Source organism: Bufo bufo, chromosome 8, assembly GCF_905171765.1.
Source record: "Bufo bufo chromosome 8, aBufBuf1.1, whole genome shotgun sequence".
Classification (NCBI taxonomy): Eukaryota; Metazoa; Chordata; class Amphibia; order Anura; family Bufonidae; genus Bufo; species Bufo bufo.
This window is the reverse complement of record NC_053396.1, coordinates 169,578,610-169,601,787: the sequence shown is the minus strand read 5'-3', so window position 1 is coordinate 169,601,787 and position 23,178 is coordinate 169,578,610. Positions and strand designations below refer to the sequence as shown.

The window sequence follows — 23,178 nt, the reverse complement described above, 5'->3', positions numbered from 1 at the left end:
AGGGGTTAAATGTCTGCAGTCAGCATTATCGCCAATCTCAGACATTAGCCCTAGGTGTCTGCTGCTTAAAACAGGATAAACTTGCAAACTAGCACCATTTTTAAAGACCCAACTTCCGCAGTACATGTACGGTAGAGTTCGGAAAGGGTTAATGTCAAGTGGTGTTTTATTTTGCTTAATTATGATGTGTTTGACAGAGGTACCATCAGTAATACATTTGTGTAGTGCTTCAGTGCTGTACAGCACACCCATGGTATAGCAGAGTACGGAGTACAGGTGATCCTATGTTAGCCATGTTAGCTGTGAATTGCAATTTCATATGCAGTTCACAGTAAGTGGAATGGTAGGGGGAGCAAGAGCCATGATTGAGGAGCACTGGCAGCACATGTTTTCAGTGGCAACAAGAGGTTGGAAGTCAGCATGAGGCACAGGAAGCTTTTTGGCAGCCCTAGCAGTGGTGGCTGCTCTGGCATGGTGCTGTAATGTACCACTGTGCAGACAGCAACAAAATGTCACTGCAAAGTAGTATTGAAAACTTCCCGTCACCCCCTCCACCCCTTTTTTTTGCACAAGAGGTGTGATATTTAGTGTTGATCACGAATATTCGAATTGCGAATTTTAATCGCGAATATCGGCACTTCGAGAATTCGCGAATATTTAGAATATCGCAAAATATATCCGTAATCGCGAATATTCGATTTTTTTTTAAATACCAGTTCATGCGAATATTTTAGGCGAATTTTATGCGAATTTTCGCAATCAAGAAAATAATGCCTGGAGATCATGAATTCGCGAATTCTCGAATATATGGCGAATATTCACCCAAATATTCGCGAAATATCGCGAATTAGAATATTGCCCCTGCCGCTCATCACTAGTGATATTCAACAGCAGAAGACAATTGACGTTTACAGCAACCTGGATAAGTTTTAGTTTTCACTAGTACTGTATATACAACTTTTATTTGGGAGGGAGGATGAACAAAGATGGCAGTTCTAGCATTGTTTATTAGATTTTTGTTGAGCTGTACAAAATTAAAAAAGTTACTCAAGGTTGAGAGAGGTTATAAAATCATTTTTGATAGAAAAGTATACTCACCAGTAAATCTCTGCCATGTTGCTGCTGTTTTAGTCCTCACCTCTGGTCTCTGTTTACAACAATATATTATATCCCATGCGACTGCTGCAGCCAATCACTGGCTTCAGAAGTGCCACTCTGTATACCACTAAAGCAAGCAATTAGATGCAAAGGACATGTAGGGGAAACAGTTATGCCAACCTTGTAGACAAGTAAACACAGACTGGAGGAGAGGATTAGAGTGGCAAAGCTGGAAAGCCAACAAGGTGAGTATAAAATATTTTTCCAACAATTTGGAAAATCCCATTTAATGTATTACAGTTATGACAGGCAACAAAATTAACCCCCCCCCCCTCCCCCTTAAATCCACTTTGGCGCCATGTTTGCTATTGAACATTTGGAATCAGAGTTATTCCATTAGACTGAGGTGTTGACTGTATACTACAGGCAGCAACTGCAAGTATTGGCCTGATCCTTTGCCCACCCAGTCACTAAACAACATCCCAGTATAGTAGTTCATGTTATACGCATTGCTGACGCAAAGTAAAAGTACATTGTTGGGTGTGAAGAGGGATAAAGTAATCTTACCTGCAGTATTTTCTGTATGCTTCTGCTGCAAACAGTTTTATAGAAATCTTTCACAGAACACAGGTTATTTTTCTCTTGAGTATTTTTTGAAAAGAAGGAAGGGGAAATATGTGATCTCCTTGGACACATTTTTATATATATGTATCAAAGTTTGCATCGCAATATGACATAAAATATGATCACTGTAGGAAGAAATTAAAGAAGTAACTTTAAAATATATTGTTTAAAGGTATTGTGTTTTGTTTAAATGACCTATGGTTGAAATCACAATTTTATGTTTAAAATGTTTTTAAAGATTGTTTGATGATGTCATTTTTAATTTTCCATATCGATATCTATATTTAAATAAAAAAAATCAAATCCTGGCCACTAAGCCACTGTTTGGTCTGTACAGATCCTGAAGTTACCTGCTTATCTGTCATTTAAATCCTGCCTATAATGACATCACCTCTGTTTATAGATAACAACGGATCAACCATTCACAATAGGTGATTGTCCAAACTTATTTATACTTTCCTTGTACAATGACCTCTGAACAGGTCACATAGCATGTCCAGAAAACTTTCCTATAGAAGTCAATAGGTTCAGGTCCAGACCATTGTATCTATGGACCATATGGCTGCTTTAAAGCAGTTTTCTTAAAGCTTTCTAAGTGCTGTTAAGAACAGTTCAGACAAGATGGCCGCCCCCATAATCATATTCAGAAAACAGAATTTAAAAAATCTGCAATCAGAAAATAAAACTAATGAGAAAAAAGGCAGATAAAATTGCTGGTGACACATTTCCTTTAATATCTATATTTAATGTTCCTTTAAATGCTTAAAGGAATATGTCTATGTTAATGAATACTTAACGAAACACAGTTTAAAACTATTTTATATATTGAATATGTTTGAAATTACATAATTTACGTTATCTCAAATTAAAGGCGTAGAATAGCTTCCACTTTCATGTCCAAGCTAAATTTTGATTTTCACTTTGGATGTGAAAGAATAGCAGTGATGATTGATTTTGAATTGTCTTTTTATTTTACTTTGCAATTTAATGTCTTCTTACAGATTACATCTGGCCTCTGCCACAGAAGCTGTGTCCTGTATGGATCTTCCTGGATGTACTATTTTCTACTGCATCTATCATGCATCTTTGTGCAATCTCTCTTGATCGGTATGTAGCAATACGTAACCCTATAGAGCACAGCCGTTTCAATTCCCGAACTAAAGCTTTGATGAAGATTGCTGCTGTGTGGACCATATCAATGGGTAAGCAGTGACGTCTTTGCTCTCCGCTGCAAGGAACTTATTACCAAATTCCAATTTAAAATGAATGTTGATAAATAACATCAAACCTTGGTGCTCTCTGTTCCTAAAGGTACTTCAGGACAGATGAAAACGAAGGTTTCTTTTCCAAGGGCACCAGTGTAATTTGCAGTTTGCTTAGATTTATTTACAGAAGAATAGCACCTTAGAGCCTTTGCTGCCTATTGGTAATTTTCATAGGGAAATGTTTAACATACAATATACAGTACATTTATTGTGGCCCACTGATTGGAGGTTTAAAGAGCTGCTCCTTGATTTCACCGATGCTCAGTAACTTATTTTTACTAGCCCATCTAATAATTGCTGTTATTTAACGAAGCACTGCAACAAAAAAGTTTATTGCCTATCCAATTAGAAAGCTAGATGATGTATAATGTGATGCAAAGCATGTATGCCAGTATTTTGGCACAAAATGCGCCAAAAAAACTGGCACATTTTCATTAGCAATTCTGCCTAACTGTTGAATCACACAAAAATGAGGATCGTTTGAATAAGAACTCTTTCGAAAATTTGTGTTGAATTTAAATTTTTTTAGAATCGATTTGTTGATCTGTAATGGTCACATGAGGGGGAACAAAAGGAAACAAATAACTTATAAATACAATATATGTATTGCGCGACTTGTACTCCCTATTGCTTTCTCAATCAAAATGGCACCATGAAGATACGCAGTGGTTATAACAGGGACTTACAGTTTGGTTGTGATGTCTTAATCCTAGATGTTCCTCTGTATGCGCTGTTCTTCTGCGTCTTTCCGGTTCTCTTCTTTTTTCTTTTTCTTTTTGGTGCCGTTCGGGATGAGGAAAGGTTTGGGGAGCTGAGCCCTAATGGTAACAACTGTTTTTAATAAAATTGTTTCTTGAGCTCAAGAAACAATTTTATTAAAAACTGTTGTTACCATTAGGGCTCAGCTCCCCAAACCTTTCCTCATCCCGAACGGCACCAAAAAGAAAAAGAAAAAAGAAGAGAACCGGAAAGACGCAGAAGAACAGCGCATACAGAGGAACATCTAGGATTAAGACATCACAACCAAACTGTAAGTCCCTGTTATAACCACTGCGTATCTTCATGGTGCCATTCTGATTGAGAAAGCAATAGGGAGTACAAGTCGCGCAGTACCTATACATATATTGCACACATCATTTATTTGATATCCAACGGTGGCGATACCGTTGCGGTACCGCTGCGTCAGTTAAACTCAGTGCAAGCGCCGGTGTATCACTACTGTTTTAACTTATAAATACAGCCACTTATAAAAAGATTACCATTAGGGATGAGCAAATCGACTTCCAATAAAACATCCGAAGTTGATTTGCATAAAACTTCGTTCTAATACTGTAAGGAGCAGGATCTCCGTACTGTATAAGAATGTATTTGCTCCGATGAGCCGAAGTTATTGCTTCACAAATTGCCACTTGGAACCTAACCCGAGTTCAGGAAATGTTTTTTTTACAGTACAAATTAATTTATGAAGTTATGGCGCAAAGTCTCGCAAGACTTCGCGATGCAATAACTCCGGCTGATCGATGCCAATACATTCTAATACTGTACAGAGCTCCTGCTCCGTACAGTATTAGAATGAAGTTTTATGCGAATCAACTTCGGATGTTTTATCGGAAGTCGATTTGCTCATCCCTAATGGTAATCTTTTTATAAGTGGCTGTATTTATAAGTTATTTGTTTCCTTTTGTTCCCCCTCTGTGTCATGTGACCATTACAGATCAACAAATTGATTCTAAATTTTTTGAAATTCAACACAAATTTTCCAAAGAGTTCTTATTCAAACGATCCTCATTTTTGTGTGATTCGACAGTTAGGCAGAATTGCTAATGAAAATGTGCCAGTTTTTGCATCACATTTAATAACTGTTTTACACGCTTTTCTAAGCATTTTACACCTCATCGTACAAGAGACATGGTTTGACTGGGAAAGGAGGCATGGCCTAAATGCCCCAATGTGCACCAAAAATGCACTAAAAATTTGGAGTGAAACTACACCAACTTATATATAAGTGGCATTAACTTAGACTAGACAGTTTGTTGGAGCATGGACATATTTTTTGACATATGGACACATTTTTTGCACAAAGACAAAGGAAAGATTAAAGGACCTTAACATGTATAGCTTGGAAGAAAGACGAGACAGAGGGGATATGATAGAAACTTTTAAATACATAAAGGGAATCAACAAGGTAAAAGAGGAGAGAATATTTAAAAGAAGAAAAACTGCTACAAGAGGACATAGTTTTAAATTAGAGGGGCAAAGGTTTAAAAGTAATATCAGGAAGTATTACTTTACTAAGCGAGTAGTGGATGCATGGAATAGCCTTCCTGCAGAAGTGGTAGCTGCAAATACAGTGAAGGAGTTTAAGCATGCATGGGATAGGCAGAAGGCCATCCTTCATATAAGATAGGGCCAGGGGCTATTCATAGTATTCAGTATATTGGGCAGACTAGATGGGCCAAATGGTTCTTATCTGTCGACACATTCTATGTTTCTATGTGTGATGCACAGACAAAAAGTTGGTGCACGGACACATTTTGTCTTATATTAAGACTGTGATTTTTATTCTTGGACTGTGCAAAGTGCGACACTATTAGTAAATTTGCACCAGTGTCTTATGTATGGACAGAAAGTAAATTTTTGTATTCATTGCAATGACAGCCTTGTTGTCAGTCTCATAGGAATGAATAAAGAAACTGACTTCCTGTCCACACAAGATGCCATGGCAGTTGGGGAGTCAAAGTGTTAATCACATGACACAACTGAGGACCAGACGGGAGTGAATACAAGTACAACCGTCAGTGAAATAGATTACCTTCACTACAATTTACATCATGTAACTTTCTAATGGGCCAGAGTGGAAAAATGACAGGAGTGCTTCTTTAAGGAAATCATCTGGAGACAGGGGAAAACAATTTGAGCAATTTACAGTTTATTCATGTGAGAAGGTATTTTAAAGGAACACTCCAGGAAAAGAACTAATTCATGACAGAAATTCTATGAACGCACCACATACAAAGTGGGTATTAGGTATAACAGTGTATGACTTTTTCAGGTTTGGAGTGTACTAGATATGAGTAAATCAATTTGTTACGAATGTCACAAAAGATTTGTTGCCAAATGAGTTGAAAATTAGTTTTTCCATAAAAACAGTGCCTAGCTCCATTTTATCATGAATATTGGTGCAGAAGACCATGAGGGAAGAAGAAGATGGAGAATCACATGACAATGGAAGGAAGTGGGGGGAGGACTCGCTCTGGTTGAATGATAGCCTGGTCAGCCAATCAGGGGCACTAGGCAGGAGGGTTCTTATGCTCAGAAGGAAAAAAAACATTATCCTGTTCCCAGCTAGGCTTGCGAAAAGATGTCTTGTGGCAGTGTCTGACAAATAGCTATTACAAGAACAAAGAAGGCCGTCACTCTCTGTATTGCAATTCTTATCCTTTCAATGTGCACATGGAGGTACAAAATGATACGTTTCGACTCAAACACAAGTCTTTGTCACGCAGGTGTCTATAGGGAAACAAAAACATTTAAATAGCCCGTCAGCTTTGTCGTCACAGGATGTGGTGTACCATCGTCATAGTAACTTACAAGCAAAACAAAACAGCCATGCGGACAAGCTATCTATATATATAAGGGTACAGTAAGCACAAGTGGGAACAACACAGAGGACGCACACATATATAACAATTGTATCCACACTGGGAATAATCTAACGCATGTTAGTATAATGAGACACTATAGATTAATAACAATGTGTACAAAGAAAGGGGGTTAATTGGTAAATATTATTACACAGGTATAAATAATAATAAAGACCTGGAGTAGTAATCCCATCAATCCTCATGTTTTCTAGAGAGGAAGAAAATAACAATGAATATGTTACAAAACTGATATTAAAGATTAATATTCTAATATTCTAGTATAATCTCATAAAAATGAAGTGAGTTTATATTCACGATTCATGCCTCTTGGCTCCAAGGTCTGCAGCCTATGGATCCAAAAGGCCTCGCGTTTAAAAAAAAAAAAGAATCCTGTCACCACCCCTGCGTGATGGTAATACTTGTTCTACAATCTGAAATTGCAACTGGGATACTTTATGGCGGCATCGATCAAAATCAAAGGGCACAGGTTATAATAAGTTTCTTTTTCGTATCGTCGATTTGTGTTTACAAAATCTGTCTTTCATCCTGGTCGATGTCTCCCTAGCATACAACAGTCCACAGGGGCACTTTAAAACATAAATCACAAAACTGCTGTTACAGGTAAAAAAAAAACTTTTATAGGAAAATTTTCACCGGTGTAAGGATGAGTAATATATTCACCTCTAATGACGCTAGAACAATAAATACATTGTAAACAGGGAAATGTGCCCTTTTTAGGTGTAGACAACGTAATTTGTCGCAATGAGGTCTTTTCAATACCTACGTCAGCCCTAATTATAGTGTCACTGATGTTTTTGGACCTTTTGTAACACACCATTGGTAAATTTTGAAACTCTGGGATTGATGGATAGGCCTCTCTGATAATATCCCAGTGTTTATTAATTTTATATTCCTGAATTTATTAACCCATGGGTGAAGTTTTACCACAAAAGCAATACACGGTTAAATAGCTATTACAGACACAAGCCACTAATTTAATATGATAGAGACATTATAAGCATAGTATAGGGAGAGAACAGGGAGATAAAACTGGGTTTACTTTAGGGACTTTAATTAGGGAAAGTATATAGAGACTGAGGGACTGGACCCTCAGAGTTGCATGTTTTTTATGCAGCTTGCAGATAACTAGTTCTGCATTATGAAATCCTGCAAGAAAAATAAGCATTTTTTTTTTCCTGCATAAAAAAAGACAGCAGACTTTAAAAAAAAACTCAAGTTTCTACAATTCATACGCTTATTGCTATCACCCCAAACGCATACATTTTGTTGCAAACAATGAGCAATTTTTCATTTTGTCTAAAAAACTGGTTAATTTATCATTTGTAATTGTGCATTTTTAGTGCAGTATACCTGTGTTATTGAACTAGTTGTAAATCACTGCAATATAATGTAGTTACAGCAAATGCATCTTACTGCAGTAATACACATTATCATACCTGTGTTACTGAACGCATTACTGACAAATTGTGCAATTCAAGGACATTTTACTGAAGAAATTGCATCATTACAACAGTGTTCATGAACACATTACTGCAACAGACCTTGTACAGTCAGGTCCATAAATATTGGGACATCTACACAATTCTAATTTTTTTTACTCTATACACAACCACAGTGGATTTGAAATGAAACGAACAAGATGTGCTTTACCTGCAGACTGTCAGCTTTAATTTGAGGGTATTTACATCCAAATCAGGTGAACGGTGTAGGAATTACAACAGTTTGCATATTTGCCTCCCACTTGTTAAGGGACCAAAAGTAATGGGACAATTGGCTTCTCAGCTGTTCCATGGCCAGGTGTGTGTTATTCCCTCATTATCCCAATTACAATGAGCAGATAAAAGGTCCAGAGTCATTTCAAGTGTGCTATTTGCATTTGGAATCTGTTGCTGTCAACTCTCAAGATGAGATCCAAAGAGCTGTCACTATCAGTGAAGCAAGCTATCATTAGGCTGAAAAAACACAACAAACCCATCAGAGAGATAGCAAAAACATTAGGCGTGGCCAAAACAACTGTTTGGAACATTCTTAAAAAGAAGGAACACACTGGTGAGCTCAGCAACACCAAAAGACCCAGAAGACCACGGAAAACAACTGTGGTGGATGACCAAATAATTCTTTCCCTGGTGAAGAAAACACCCTTCACAACAGTTGGCCAGATCAAGAACACTCTCCAGGAGGTAGGTGTATGTGTGTCAAAGTCAACAATCAAGAGAAGACTTCACCAGAGGGTTCACCACAAGATGTAAACCATTGGTGAGCCTCAAAAACAGGAAGGACAGATTAGAGTTTGCCAAATGACAGCTAAAAAAAGCCTTCACAGTTCTGGAACAACATCCTATGGACAGATGAGACCAAGATCAACTTGTACCAGAGTGATGGGAAGAGAAGAGTATGGAGAAGGAAAGGAACTGCTCATGATCCTAAGCATACCACCTCATCAGTGAAGCATGGTGGTGGTAGTGTCATGGTGTGGGCATGTATGGCTGCCAATGGAACTGGTTCTCTTGTATTTATTGATGATGTGACTGCAGACAAAAGCAGCAGGATGAATTCTGAAGTGTTTCGGGCAATATTATCTGCTCATATTCAGCCAAATGCTTCAGAACTCATTGGACGGCGCTTCACAGTGCAGATGGACAATGACCCAAAGCATACTGCAAAAGCAACCAAAGAGCTTTTTAAGGGAAAGAAGTGGAATGTTATGTAACGGCCAAGTCAATCACCTGACCTGAATCCGATTGAGCATGCATTTTACTTGCTGAAGACAAAACTGAAGGGAAAATGCCCCAAGAACAAGCAGGAACTGAAGACAGTTGCAGTAGAGGCCTGGCAGAGCATCACCAGGGATGAAACCCAGCGTCTGGTGATGTCTATGCGTTCCAGATAGAGTTGAGCGAACACCTGGATGTTCGGGTTCGAGAAGTTCGGCCGAACTTCCCGGAAATGTTCGGGTTCGGGATCCGAACCCGACCCGAACTTCGTCCCGAACCCGAACCCCATTGAAGTCAATGGGGACCCGAACTTTTGGGCACTAAAAAGGCTGTAAAACAGCCCAGGAAAGAGCTAGAGGGCTGCAAAAGGCAGCAACATGTAGGTAAATCCCCTGCAAACAAATGTGGATAGGGAAATGAATTAAAATTAAAATTAAAAAAATAAAAATGAACCAATATCAATTGGACAGAGGTCCCATAGCAGAGAATCTGGCTTCACGTCAGCAGAGAATCAGTCTCTTCATGCCATAGCAAAGAATCTGGCTTCATGTCAGCAGAGAATCAGTCTCTTCATGCCATAGCGGAGAATCTGGCTTCATGTCAGCGCAGAATCAGTCTTCATGTCATAGCAGAGAATCAGGCTTCACGTCACCCACCACTGGAACAGGCCACTGTCACACATTTAGGCCCCGGCACCCAGACAGAGGAGAGCGGTCCCGTAACAGAGAATCTGGCCTTATGTCAGCGCAGAATCTGTCTTCATGTCATAGCAGAGAATCAAGCTTCGGATTCTGGCCTTATGTCAGCACAGAATCTGTCTTCATGTCATAGCAGAGAATCAGGCATCACGTCACCCACCACTGGAACAGGCCACTGTCACACATTTAGGCCCAGGCACCCAGGCAGAGGAGAGAGGTCCCGTAACAGAGAATCTGGCCTTATGTCAGCGCAGAATCTGTCTTAATGTCATAGCAGAGAATCAGGCTTCACGTCAAACACCACTGGAACAGGCCACTGTCACACATTTAGGCCCAGGCACCCAGGCAGAGGAGAGAGGTCCCGTAACAGAGAATCTGGCCTTATGTCAGCGCAGAATCTGTCTTCATGTCATAGCAGAGAATCAGGCATCACGTCACCCACCACTGGAACAGGCCACTGTCACACATTTAGGCCCAGGCACCCAGGCAGAGGAGAGAGGTCCCGTAACAGAGAATCTGGCCTTATGTCAGCGCAGAATCAGTCTTCATGTCATAGCAGAGAATCAGGCTTCACGTCACCCACCACTGGAACAGGCCACTGTCACACATTTAGGCCCAGGCACCCAGGCAGAGGAGAGAGGTCCCGTAACAGAGAATCTGGCCTTATGTCAGCGCAGAATCTGTATTCATGTCATAGCAGAGAATCAGGCTTCACGTCACCCACCACTGGAACAGGCCACTGTCACACATTTAGGCCCAGGCACCCAGGCAGAGGAGAGAGGTCCCGTAACAGAGAATCTGGCCTTATGTCAGCGCAGAATCTGTATTCATGTCATAGCAGAGAATCAGGCTTCACGTCACCCACCACTGGAACAGGCCACTGTCACACATTTAGGCCCAGGCACCCAGGCAGAGGAGAGAGGTCCCGTAACAGAGAATCTGGCCTTATGTCAGCGCAGAATCTGTATTCATGTCATAGCAGAGAATCAGGCTTCACGTCACCCACCACTGGAACAGGCCACTGTCACACATTTAGGCCCAGGCACCCAGGCAGAGGAGAGAGGTCCCGTAACAGAGAATCTGGCCTTATGTCAGCGCAGAATCTGTATTCATGTCATAGCAGAGAATCAGGCTTCACGTCACCCACCACTGGAACAGGCCACTGTCACACATTTTGGCCCCGGCACCCAGACAGAGGAGAGCGGTCCCGTAACAGAGAATCTGGCCTTATGTCAGCGCAGAATCTGTCTTCATGTCATAGCAGAGAATCAGGCTTCACGTCAGCCACCACTGGAACAGGCCACTGTCACACATTTAGGGCCAGGCACCCAGGCAGAGGAGAGACGTCCCGTAACAGAGAATCTGGCCTTATGTCAGCACAGAATCTGTCTTAATGTCATAGCAGAGAATCAGGCTTCACGTCACCCACCACTGGAACAGGCCACTGTCACACATTTAGGCCCAGGCACCCAGGCAGAGGAGAGCGGTCCCGTAACAGAGAATCTGGCCTTATGTCAGCGCAGAATCTGTATTCATGTCATAGCAGAGAATCAGGCTTCACGTCACCCACCACTGGAACAGGCCACTGTCACACATTTAGGCCCAGGCACCCAGGCAGAGGAGAGAGGTCCCGTAACAGAGAATCTGGCCTTATGTCAGCGCAGAATCTGTCTTAATGTCATAGCAGAGAATCAGGCTTCACGTCACCCACCACTGGAACAGGCCACTGTCACACATTTAGGCCCCGGCACCCAGACAGAGGAGAGGTTCATTCAACTTTGGGTTGCCCCACAATATAATGGTAAAATGAAATAAAAAATAGTATTGAATGAGGAAGTGCCCTGGAGTAGAATAATATATTGTTAGGGGGAGGTAGTTAATATCTAATCTGCACAAGGGATGGACAGGTCCTGTGGGATCCATGCCTGGTTCATTTTTATGAACGTCAGCTTGTCCACATTGGCTGTAGACAGGCGGCTGCGTTTGTCTGTAATGACGCCCCCTGCCGTGCTGAATACACGTTCAGACAAAACGCTGGCCGCCGGGCAGGCCAGCACCTCCAAGGCATAAAAGGCTAGCTCTGGCCACGTGGACAATTTGGAGACCCAGAAGTTGAATGGGGCCGAACCATCAGTCAGTACGTGGAGGGGTTGTGCACAGGTACCACCATGTTAGTGAAATGTTGCCTCCTGCTAACACGTTCCGTATCAGGAGGTGGTGCAGTTAGCTGTGGCTTGGTGACAAAACTTTTCCACATCTCTGCTATGCTAACCCTGCCCTCAGAGGAGCTGGCCGTGACACAGCTGCGTTGGCGACCTCTTGCTCCTCCTCTGCCTTCGCCTTGGGCTTCAACTGGTTCCCCTGTGACATTTGGGAATGCTCTCAGTAGCGCATCTACCAACGTGCGCTTGTACTCGCGCATCTTCCTATCACGCTCCAGTGTAGGAAGTAAGGTGGGCACATTGTCTTTGTACCGGGGATCCAGCAGGGTGGCAACCCAGTAGTCTGCACACGTTAAAATGTGGGCAACTCTGCTGTCGTTGCGCAGGCACTGCAGCATGTAGTCGCTCATGTGTGCCAGGCTGCCCAGAGGTAAGGACAAGCTGTCCTCTGTGGGAGGCGTATCGTCATCGTCCTGTGTTTCCCCCCAGCCACGCACCAGTGATGGGGCCGAGCTGCTTTGGGTGCCACCCCGCTGTGAACATGCTTCATCCTCATCCTCCTCCACCTCCTCCTCATCCTCGTCCTCCTCGTCCTCCTGTATTGGGCCCTGTCTGGCCACATTTGTACCTGGCCTCTGGTGTTGCAAAAAACCTCCCTCTGAGTCACTTTGAAGAGACTGGCCTGAAAGTGCTAAAAATGACCCCTCTTCCTCCTCTTCCTCCTGGGCCACCTCCTCTTCCATCATCGCCCTAAGTGTTTTCTCAAGGAGACATAGAAGTGGTATTGTAACGCTGATAACGGCGTCATCGCCACTGGCCATGTTGGTGGAGTACTCGAAACAGCGCAACAGGGCACACAGGTCTCGCATGGTGGCCCAGTCATTGGTGGTGAAGTGGGTCTGATCCGCAGTGCGACTGACCCGTGCGTGCTGCAGCTGAAACTCCACTATGGCCTGCTGCTGCTCGCACAGTCTGTCCAGCATATGCAAGGTGGAGTTCCACCTGGTAGGCACGTCGCATATGAGGCGGTGAGCGGGAAGGCCGAAGTTACGCTGTAGCGCAGACAGGCGAGCAGCGGCAGGGTGTGAACGCCGGAAGCGCGAACAGACGGCCCGCACTTTATGCAGCAGCTCTGACATGTCGGGGTAGTTGCAAATGAACTTCTGCACCACCAAATTCAGCACATGCGCCAGGCAAGGGATGTGCGTCAAACCGGCTAGTCCCAGAGCTGCAACGAGATTTCGCCCATTATCGCACACTACCAGGCCGGGCTTGAGGCTCACCGGCAGCAACCACTCGTCGGTCTGTTGTTCTATACACCGCCACAACTCCTGTGCGGTGTGGGGCCTGTCCCCCAAACATATGAGTTTCAGAATTGGCTGCTGACGTTTACCCCGTGCTGTGCTGAAGTTGGTGGTGAAGGTGTGTGGCTGACTGGATGAGCAGGTGGAAGAAGAGGAGGAGGAAGCTGAGTAGGAGGAGGAGGAGACAGGAGGCAAAGAATGTTGCCCTGCGATCCTTGGCGGCGGAAGGACATGCGCCAAACAGCTCTCCGCCTGGGGCCCAGCCGCCACTACATTTACCCAGTGTGCAGTTAGGGAGATATGGCGTCCCTGGCCGTGCTTACTGGTCCACGTATCTGTGGTTAGGTGGACCTTGCCACAGATGGCGTTGCGCAGTGCACACTTGATTTTATCGGACACTTGTTTGTGCAGGGGAAGGCACGGCTCTCTTAGAGAAGTAGTGGCGGCTGGGAACAACATACTGTGGGACAGCAAGTGACATGAGCTGTTTGAAGCTGTGTGTGTCCACCAGCCTAAATGACAGCATTTCATAGGCCAGTAGTTTAGAAATGCTGGCATTCAGGGCCAGGGATCGAGGGTGGCTAGGTGGGAATTTACGCTTTCTCTCAAATGTTTGTGAGATGGAGAGCTGAACGCTGCCGTGTGACATGGTTGAGATGCTTAGTGACGCAGGTGGTGGTGTTGGTGGTACATCCCATGTTTGCTGGGCGGCAGGTGCCAACGTTCCTCCAGAGGCGGAGGAAGAGGCCGAGGCGGCGGCAGCAGCAGCAGAAGAGGCCGAGGCGGCAGCAGCAGAAGATGTAGCAGGGGGAGCCTGAGTGACTTCCTTGTTTTTAAGGTGTTTACTCCACTGCAGTTCATGCTTTGCATGCAGGTGCCTGGTCATGCAGGTTGTGCTAAGGTTCAGAACGTTAATGCCTCGCTTCAGGCTCTGATGGCACAGCGTGCAAACCACTCGGGTCTTGTCGTCAGCACATTGTTTGAAGAAGTGCCATGCCAGGGAACTCCTTGAAGCTGCCTTTGGGGTGCTCGGTCCCAGATGGCGGCGGTCAGTAGCAGGCGGAGTCTCTTGGCGGCGGGTGTTCTGATTTTTCCCACTGCTCCCTCTTTTGCTACGCTGTTGGCTCGGTCTCACCACTGCCTCTTCCTCCGAACTGTGAAAGTCAGTGGCACGACCTTCATTCCATGTGGGGTCTAGGACCTCATCGTCCCCTGCATCGTCTTCCACCCAGTCTTGATCCCTGACCTCCTGTTCAGTCTGCACACTGCAGAAAGACGCAGCAGTTGGCACCTGTGTTTCGTCATCATCAGAGACGTGCTGAGGTGGTATTCCCATGTCCTCATCATCAGGAAAAATAAGTGGTTGTGCGTTAGTGCATTCTATCTCTTCCACCCCTGGGGAAGGGCTATGTGGATGCCCTTGGGAAACCCTGGCAGCAGAGTCTTCAAACAGCATAAGAGACTGCTGCATAACTTGAGGCTCAGACAGTTTCCCTGATATGCATGGGGGTGATGTGACAGACCGATGGGCTTGGTTTTCATGCGCCATCTGTGCGCTTTCTGCAGAAGACTGGGTGGGAGATATTGTGAACGTGCTGGATCCACTGTCGGCCACCCAATTGACTAATGCCTGTACCTGCTCAGGCCTTACCATCCTTAGAACGGCATTGGGCCCCACCAAATATCGCTGTAAATTCTGCTGGCTACTGGGACCTGAGGTAGTTGGTTCACTAGGACGTGTGGCTGTGGCAGAACGGCCACGTCCTCTTCCAGCACCAGAGGGTCCACTAACACCACCACGACCATGTCCACGTCCGCGTCCGCGTCCCTTATTAGATGTTTTCCTCATTGTTCCCGTTCACCACAATTTTGAGAATGGCAAATTTGGGAATGCTTTTTCAACCCAGAACAAAAAGTCTGCTTTTACGGTCACTACAAATAACTTGACCAGCTAAAACTGTGCAGATTTGGTTGAATAGAGATGTGAGACCTTTTTTTTTTTGCGCTGTGTGACAGTTATAGGTTTAATCACAGAATGACACTTCTATCAGCACGATAGCGTGTGTCTTAGGTTTTTCTGAATGATACTATCAATAACTTCAATGTAAGATTTTCTTTTTGGGATAGATTTCAAGTAGGCCTGAAATACCACATACTAGTTATTTTCAGAATGGCAAATTTGGGAATGCTTTTTCAACCCAGAACAAAAAGTCTGCTTTGACGGTCACTACAAATAACTTGACCAGCTAAAACTGTGCAGATTTGGTTGAATAGAGATGTGAGACCTGTTTTTTTTTGCGCTGTGTGACAGTTATAGGTTTAATCACAGAATGACACTTCTATCAGCACGCTAGCGTGTGTCTTAGGTTTTTCTGAATGATACTATCAATAACTTCAATGTAAGATTTTCTTTTTGGGATAGATTTCAAGTAGGCCTGAAATACCACAAACTAGTTATTTTCAGAATGGCAAATTTGGGAATGCTTTTTCAACACAGAACAAAAAGTCTGCTTTGACGGTCACTACAAATAACTTGACCAGCTAAAACTGTGCAGATTTGGTTGAATAGAGATGTGAGACCTGTTTTTTTTTTGCGCTGTGTGACAGTTATAGGTTTAATCACAGAATGACACTTCTATCAGCACGCTAGCGTGTGTCTTAGGTTTTTCTAAATGATACTATCAATAACTTCAATGTAAGATTTTCTTTTTGGGATAGATTTCAAGTAGGCCTGAAATACCACAAACTAGTTATTTTCAGAATGGCAAATTTGGGAATGCTTTTTCAACCCAGAACAAAAAGTCTGCTTTGACGGTCACTACAAATAACTTGACCAGCTAAAACTGTGCAGATTTGGTTGAATAGAGATGTGAGACCTGTTTTTTTTTGCGCTGTGTGACAGTTATAGGTTTAATCACAGAATGACACTTCTATCAGCACGCTAGCGTGTGTCTTAGGTTTTTCTGAATGATACTATCAATAACTTCAATGTAAGATTTTCTTTTTGGGATAGATTTCAAGTAGGCCTGAAATACCACAAACTAGTTATTTTCAGAATGGCAAATTTGGGAATGCTTTTTCAACCCAGAACAAAAAGTCTGCTTTGACGGTCACTACAAATAACTTGACCAGCTAAAACTGTGCAGATTTGGTTGAATAGAGATGTGAGACCTGTTTTTTTTTGCGCTGTGTGACAGTTATAGGTTTAATCACAGAATGACACTTCTATCAGCACGCTAGCGTGTGTCTTAGGTTTTTCTGAATGATACTATCAATAACTTCAATGTAAGATTTTCTTTTTGGGATAGATTTCAAGTAGGCCTGAAATACCACAAACTAGTTATTTTCAGAATGGCAAATTTGGGAATGCTTTTTCAACCCAGAACAAAAAGTCTGCTTTGACGGTCACTACAAATAACTTGACCAGCTAAAACTGTGCAGATTTGGTTGAATAGAGATGTGAGACCTGTTTTTTTTTGCGCTGTGTGACAGTTATAGGTTTAATCACAGAATGACACTTCTATCAGCACGCTAGCGTGTGTCTTAGGTTTTTCTGAATGATACTATCAATAACTTCAATGTAAGATTTTCTTTTTGGGATAGATTTCAAGTAGGCCTGAAATACCACAAACTAGTTATTTTCAGAATGGCAAATTTGGGAATGCTTTTTCAACCCAGAACAAAAAGTCTGCTTTGATAGTCACTACAAATAACTTGACCAGCTAAAACTGTGCAGATTTGGTTGAATAGAGATGTGAGACCTGTTTTTTTTTGCGCTGTGTGACAGTTATAGGTTTAATCACAGAATGACACTTCTATCAGCACGCTAGCGTGTGTCTTAGGTTTTTCTGAATGATACTATCAATAACTTCAATGTAAGATTTTCTTTTTGGGATAGATTTCAAGTAGGCCTGAAATACCACAAACTAGTGTTTTTCAGAATGGCAAATTTGGGAATGCTTTTTCAACACAGAACAAAAAGTCTGCTTTGACGGTCACTACAAATAACTTGACCAGCTAAAACTGTGCAGATTTGGTTGAATAGAGATGTGAGACCTGTTTTTTTTTTGCGCTGTGTGACAGTTATAGGTTTAATCACAGAATGACACTTCTATCAGCACGCTAGCGTGTGTCTTAGGTTTTTCTGAATGATACTATCAATAACTTCAATGTAAGATTTTCTTTTTGGGATAGATTTCAAGTAGGCCTGAAATACCACAAACTAGTTATTTTCAGAATGGCAAATTTGGGAATGCTTTTTCAACCCAGAACAAAAAGTCTGCTTTGACGGTCACTACAAATAACTTGACCAGCTAAAACTGTGCAGATTTGGTTGAATAGAGATGTGAGACCTGTTTTTTTTTTGCGCTGTGTGACAGTTATTGGTTTAATCACAGAATGACACTTCTATCAGCACGCTAGCGTGTGTCTTAGGTTTTTCTGAATGATACTATCAATAACTTCAATGTAAGATTTTCTTTTTGGGATAGATTTCAAGTAGGCCTGAAATACCACAAACTAGTTATTTTCAGAATGGCAAATTTGGGAATGCTTTTTCAACCCAGAACAAAAAGCCTGCTTTGACAGTCACTACAAATAACTTGACCAGCTAAAACTGTGCAGATTTGGTTGAATAGAGATGTGAGACCTGTTTTTTTTTGCGCTGTGTGACAGTTATAGGTTTAATCACAGAATGACACTTCTATCAGCAAGCTAGCGTGTGTCTTAGGTTTTTCTGAATGATACTATCAATAACTTCAATGTAAGATTTTCTTTTTGGGATAGATTTCAAGTAGGCCTGAAATACCACAAACTAGCTATTTTCAGAATGGCAAATTTGGGAATGCTTTTTCAACCCAGAACAAAAAGTCTGCTTTGACGGTCACTACAAATAACTTGACCAGCTAAAACTGTGCAGATTTGGTTGAATAGAGATGTGAGACCTGTTTTTTTTTGCGCTGTGTGACAGTTATAGGTTTAATCCCAGAATGACACTTCTATCAGCACGCTAGCGTGTGTCTTAGGTTTTTCTGAATGATACTATCAATAACTTCAATGTAAGATTTTTTTTTTGGGATAGATTTCAAGTAGGCCTGAAATACCACAAACTAGTTATTTTCAGAATGGCAAATTTGGGAATGCTTTTTCAACCCAGAACAAAAAGTCTGCTTTGACGGTCACTACAAATAACTTGACCAGCTAAAACTGTGCAGATTTGGTTGAATAGAGATGTGAGACCTGTTTTTTTTTTTGCGCTGTGTGACAGTTATTGGTTTAATCAAAGAATGACACTTCTATCAGCACGCTAGCGTGTGTCTTAGGTTTTTCTGAATGATACTATCAATAACTTCAATGTAAGATTTTCTTTTTGGGATAGATTTCAAGTAGGCCTGAAATACCACAAACTAGTTATTTTCAGAATGGCAAATTTGGGAATGCTTTTTCAACCCAGAACAAAAAGTCTGCTTTGACGGTCACTACAAATAACTTGACCAGCTAAAACTGTGCAGATTTGGTTGAATAGAGATGTGAGACCTGTTTTTTTTTGCGCTGTGTGACAGTTATAGGTTTAATCACAGAATGACACTTCTATCAGCACGCTAGCGTGTGTCTTAGGTTTTTCTAAATGATACTATCAATAACTTCAATGTAAGATTTTCTTTTTGGGATAGATTTCAAGTAGGCCTGAAATACCACAAACTAGTTATTTTCAGAATGGCAAATTTGGGAATGCTTTTTCAACCCAGAACAAAAAGTCTGCTTTGACGGTCACTACAAATAACTTGACCAGCTAAAACTGTGCAGATTTGGTTGAATAGAGATGTGAGATCTGTTTTTTTTTGCGCTGTGTGACAGTTATAGGTTTAATCACAGAATGACAATGTCATGGTCTTACCTTCTTGCTGTTCTCCTTCGTTTGACATGTGCTGGCGGCCATCTTGGTTTCTGGGTTTCTTGTAGCCTCCCACCCTGCGGCTCCTCCTTCCCACTGGGAGGAGCTGGATGCCTAGCTCATATATATAGGAGGTCTGTGGCTTCAGTTCCTTGCTTGGTCCTCCTGTGTTCACATGCTTCTAGACTGCTGCTGCTTCTGGTTCCTGATCCTGGTTTCGTCCGACTACCCTGCTGGTTCCTGATCCTGGTTTCGTCCGACTACCCTGCTGGTTCCTGATCCTGGCTTCGTCTGACTACCCTGCTGGTTCCTGATCCTGGCTTCGTCTGACTACCCTTCTGGTTCCTGACCTCTGGCTTCGCAAAGACTCTGATTCGGTTTCGCCATCCGTTTGGACTTTTGCTTTACAGCTTTATTTTCAATAAAGCCTTCTTATTTTCACTTATCTCTTGTTGTACGTCTGGTTCATGGTTCCGTGACAGACACTTCTATCAGCACGCTAGCGTGTGTCTTAGGTTTTTCTGAATGATACTATCAATAACTTCAATGTAAGATTTTCTTTTTGGGATAGATTTCAAGTAGGCCTGAAATACCACAAACTAGTTATTTTCAGAATGGCAAATTTGGGAATGCTTTTTCAACCCAGAACAAAAAGTCTGCTTTGACGGTCCCTACAAATAACTTGACCAGCTAAAACTGTGCAGATTTGGTTGAATAGAGATGTGAGACCTGTTTTTTTTTGCGCTGTGTGACAGTTATAGGTTTAATCACAGAATGACACTTCTATCAGCACGCTAGCGTGTGTCTTAGGTTTTTCTGAATGATACTATCAATAACTTCAATGTAAGATTTTCTTTTTGGGATAGATTTCAAGTAGGCCTGAAATACCACAAACTAGTTATTTTCAGAATGGCAAATTTGGGAATGCTTTTTCAACCCAGAACAAAAAGTCTGCTTTGACGGTCACTACAAATAACTTGACCAGCTAAAACTGTGCAGATTTGGTTGAATAGAGATGTGAGACCTGTTTTTTTTTGCGCTGTGTGACAGTTATAGGTTTAATCACAGAATGACACTTCTATCAGCACGCTAGCGTGTGTCTTAGGTTTTTCTGAATGATACTATCAATAACTTCAATGTAAGATTTTCTTTTTGGGATAGATTTCAAGTAGGCCTGAAATACCACAAACTAGTTATTTTCAGAATGGCAAATTTGGGAATGCTTTTTCAACCCAGAACAAAAAGTCTGCTTTGACGGTCACTACAAATAACTTGACCAGCTAAAACTGTGCAGATTTGGTTGAATAGAGATGTGAGACCTGTTTTTTTTTGCGCTGTGTGACAGTTATAGGTTTAATCACAGAATGACACTTCTATCAGCACGCTAGCGTGTGTCTTAGGTTTTTCTGAATGATACTATCAATAACTTCAATGTAAGATTTTCTTTTTGGGATAGATTTCAAGTAGGCCTGAAATACCACAAACTAGTTATTTTCAGAATGGCAAATTTGGGAATGCTTTTTCAACCCAGAACAAAAAGTCTGCTTTGATAGTCACTACAAATAACTTGACCAGCTAAAACTGTGCAGATTTGGTTGAATAGAGATGTGAGACCTGTTTTTTTTTGCGCTGTGTGACAGTTATAGGTTTAATCACAGAATGACACTTCTATCAGCACGCTAGCGTGTGTCTTAGGTTTTTCTGAATGATACTATCAATAACTTCAATGTAAGATTTTCTTTTTGGGATAGATTTCAAGTAGGCCTGAAATACCACAAACTAGTGTTTTTCAGAATGGCAAATTTGGGAATGCTTTTTCAACACAGAACAAAAAGTCTGCTTTGACGGTCACTACAAATAACTTGACCAGCTAAAACTGTGCAGATTTGGTTGAATAGAGATGTGAGACCTGTTTTTTTTTTGCGCTGTGTGACAGTTATAGGTTTAATCACAGAATGACACTTCTATCAGCACGCTAGCGTGTGTCTTAGGTTTTTCTGAATGATACTATCAATAACTTCAATGTAAGATTTTCTTTTTGGGATAGATTTCAAGTAGGCCTGAAATACCACAAACTAGTTATTTTCAGAATGGCAAATTTGGGAATGCTTTTTCAACCCAGAACAAAAAGTCTGCTTTGACGGTCACTACAAATAACTTGACCAGCTAAAACTGTGCAGATTTGGTTGAATAGAGATGTGAGACCTGTTTTTTTTTGCGCTGTGTGACAGTTATTGGTTTAATCACAGAATGACACTTCTATCAGCACGCTAGCGTGTGTCTTAGGTTTTTCTGAATGATACTATCAATAACTTCAATGTAAGATTTTCTTTTTGGGATAGATTTCAAGTAGGCCTGAAATACCACAAACTAGTTATTTTCAGAATGGCAAATTTGGGAATGCTTTTTCAACCCAGAACAAAAAGCCTGCTTTGACAGTCACTACAAATAACTTGACCAGCTAAAACTGTGCAGATTTGGTTGAATAGAGATGTGAGACCTGTTTTTTTTTGCGCTGTGTGACAGTTATAGGTTTAATCACAGAATGACACTTCTATCAGCAAGCTAGCGTGTGTCTTAGGTTTTTCTGAATGATACTATCAATAACTTCAATGTAAGATTTTCTTTTTGGGATAGATTTCAAGTAGGCCTGAAATACCACAAACTAGCTATTTTCAGAATGGCAAATTTGGGAATGCTTTTTCAACCCAGAACAAAAAGTCTGCTTTGACGGTCACTACAAATAACTTGACCAGCTAAAACTGTGCAGATTTGGTTGAATAGAGATGTGAGACCTGTTTTTTTTTGCGCTGTGTGACAGTTATAGGTTTAATCCCAGAATGACACTTCTATCAGCACGCTAGCGTGTGTCTTAGGTTTTTCTGAATGATACTATCAATAACTTCAATGTAAGATTTTTTTTTTGGGATAGATTTCAAGTAGGCCTGAAATACCACAAACTAGTTATTTTCAGAATGGCAAATTTGGGAATGCTTTTTCAACCCAGAACAAAAAGTCTGCTTTGACGGTCACTACAAATAACTTGACCAGCTAAAACTGTGCAGATTTGGTTGAATAGAGATGTGAGACCTGTTTTTTTTTTTGCGCTGTGTGACAGTTATTGGTTTAATCACAGAATGACACTTCTATCAGCACGCTAGCGTGTGTCTTAGGTTTTTCTGAATGATACTATCAATAACTTCAATGTAAGATTTTCTTTTTGGGATAGATTTCAAGTAGGCCTGAAATACCACAAACTAGTTATTTTCAGAATGGCAAATTTGGGAATGCTTTTTCAACCCAGAACAAAAAGTCTGCTTTGACGGTCACTACAAATAACTTGACCAGCTAAAACTGTGCAGATTTGGTTGAATAGAGATGTGAGACCTGTTTTTTTTTGCGCTGTGTGACAGTTATAGGTTTAATCACAGAATGACACTTCTATCAGCACGCTAGCGTGTGTCTTAGGTTTTTCTAAATGATACTATCAATAACTTCAATGTAAGATTTTCTTTTTGGGATAGATTTCAAGTAGGCCTGAAATACCACAAACTAGTTATTTTCAGAATGGCAAATTTGGGAATGCTTTTTCAACCCAGAACAAAAAGTCTGCTTTGACGGTCACTACAAATAACTTGACCAGCTAAAACTGTGCAGATTTGGTTGAATAGAGATGTGAGATCTGTTTTTTTTTGCGCTGTGTGACAGTTATAGGTTTAATCACAGAATGACAATGTCATGGTCTTACCTTCTTG

General features: G+C 41.6%; 1 protein-coding gene across 1 annotated transcript in view; it reads left to right on the top strand.

Moving 5' to 3' along the window:
• The window catches only part of HTR2C (5-hydroxytryptamine receptor 2C), a 186,061-nt gene that overhangs the window by 123,534 nt on the left and 39,349 nt on the right, over positions 1-23,178 (top strand). The window contains exon 2 of the mRNA XM_040405385.1: positions 2,724-2,924. Within this exon, the coding sequence (XP_040261319.1) occupies positions 2,724-2,924 (201 nt within the window). The remainder of the gene's footprint in view (positions 1-2,723; positions 2,925-23,178) is intronic.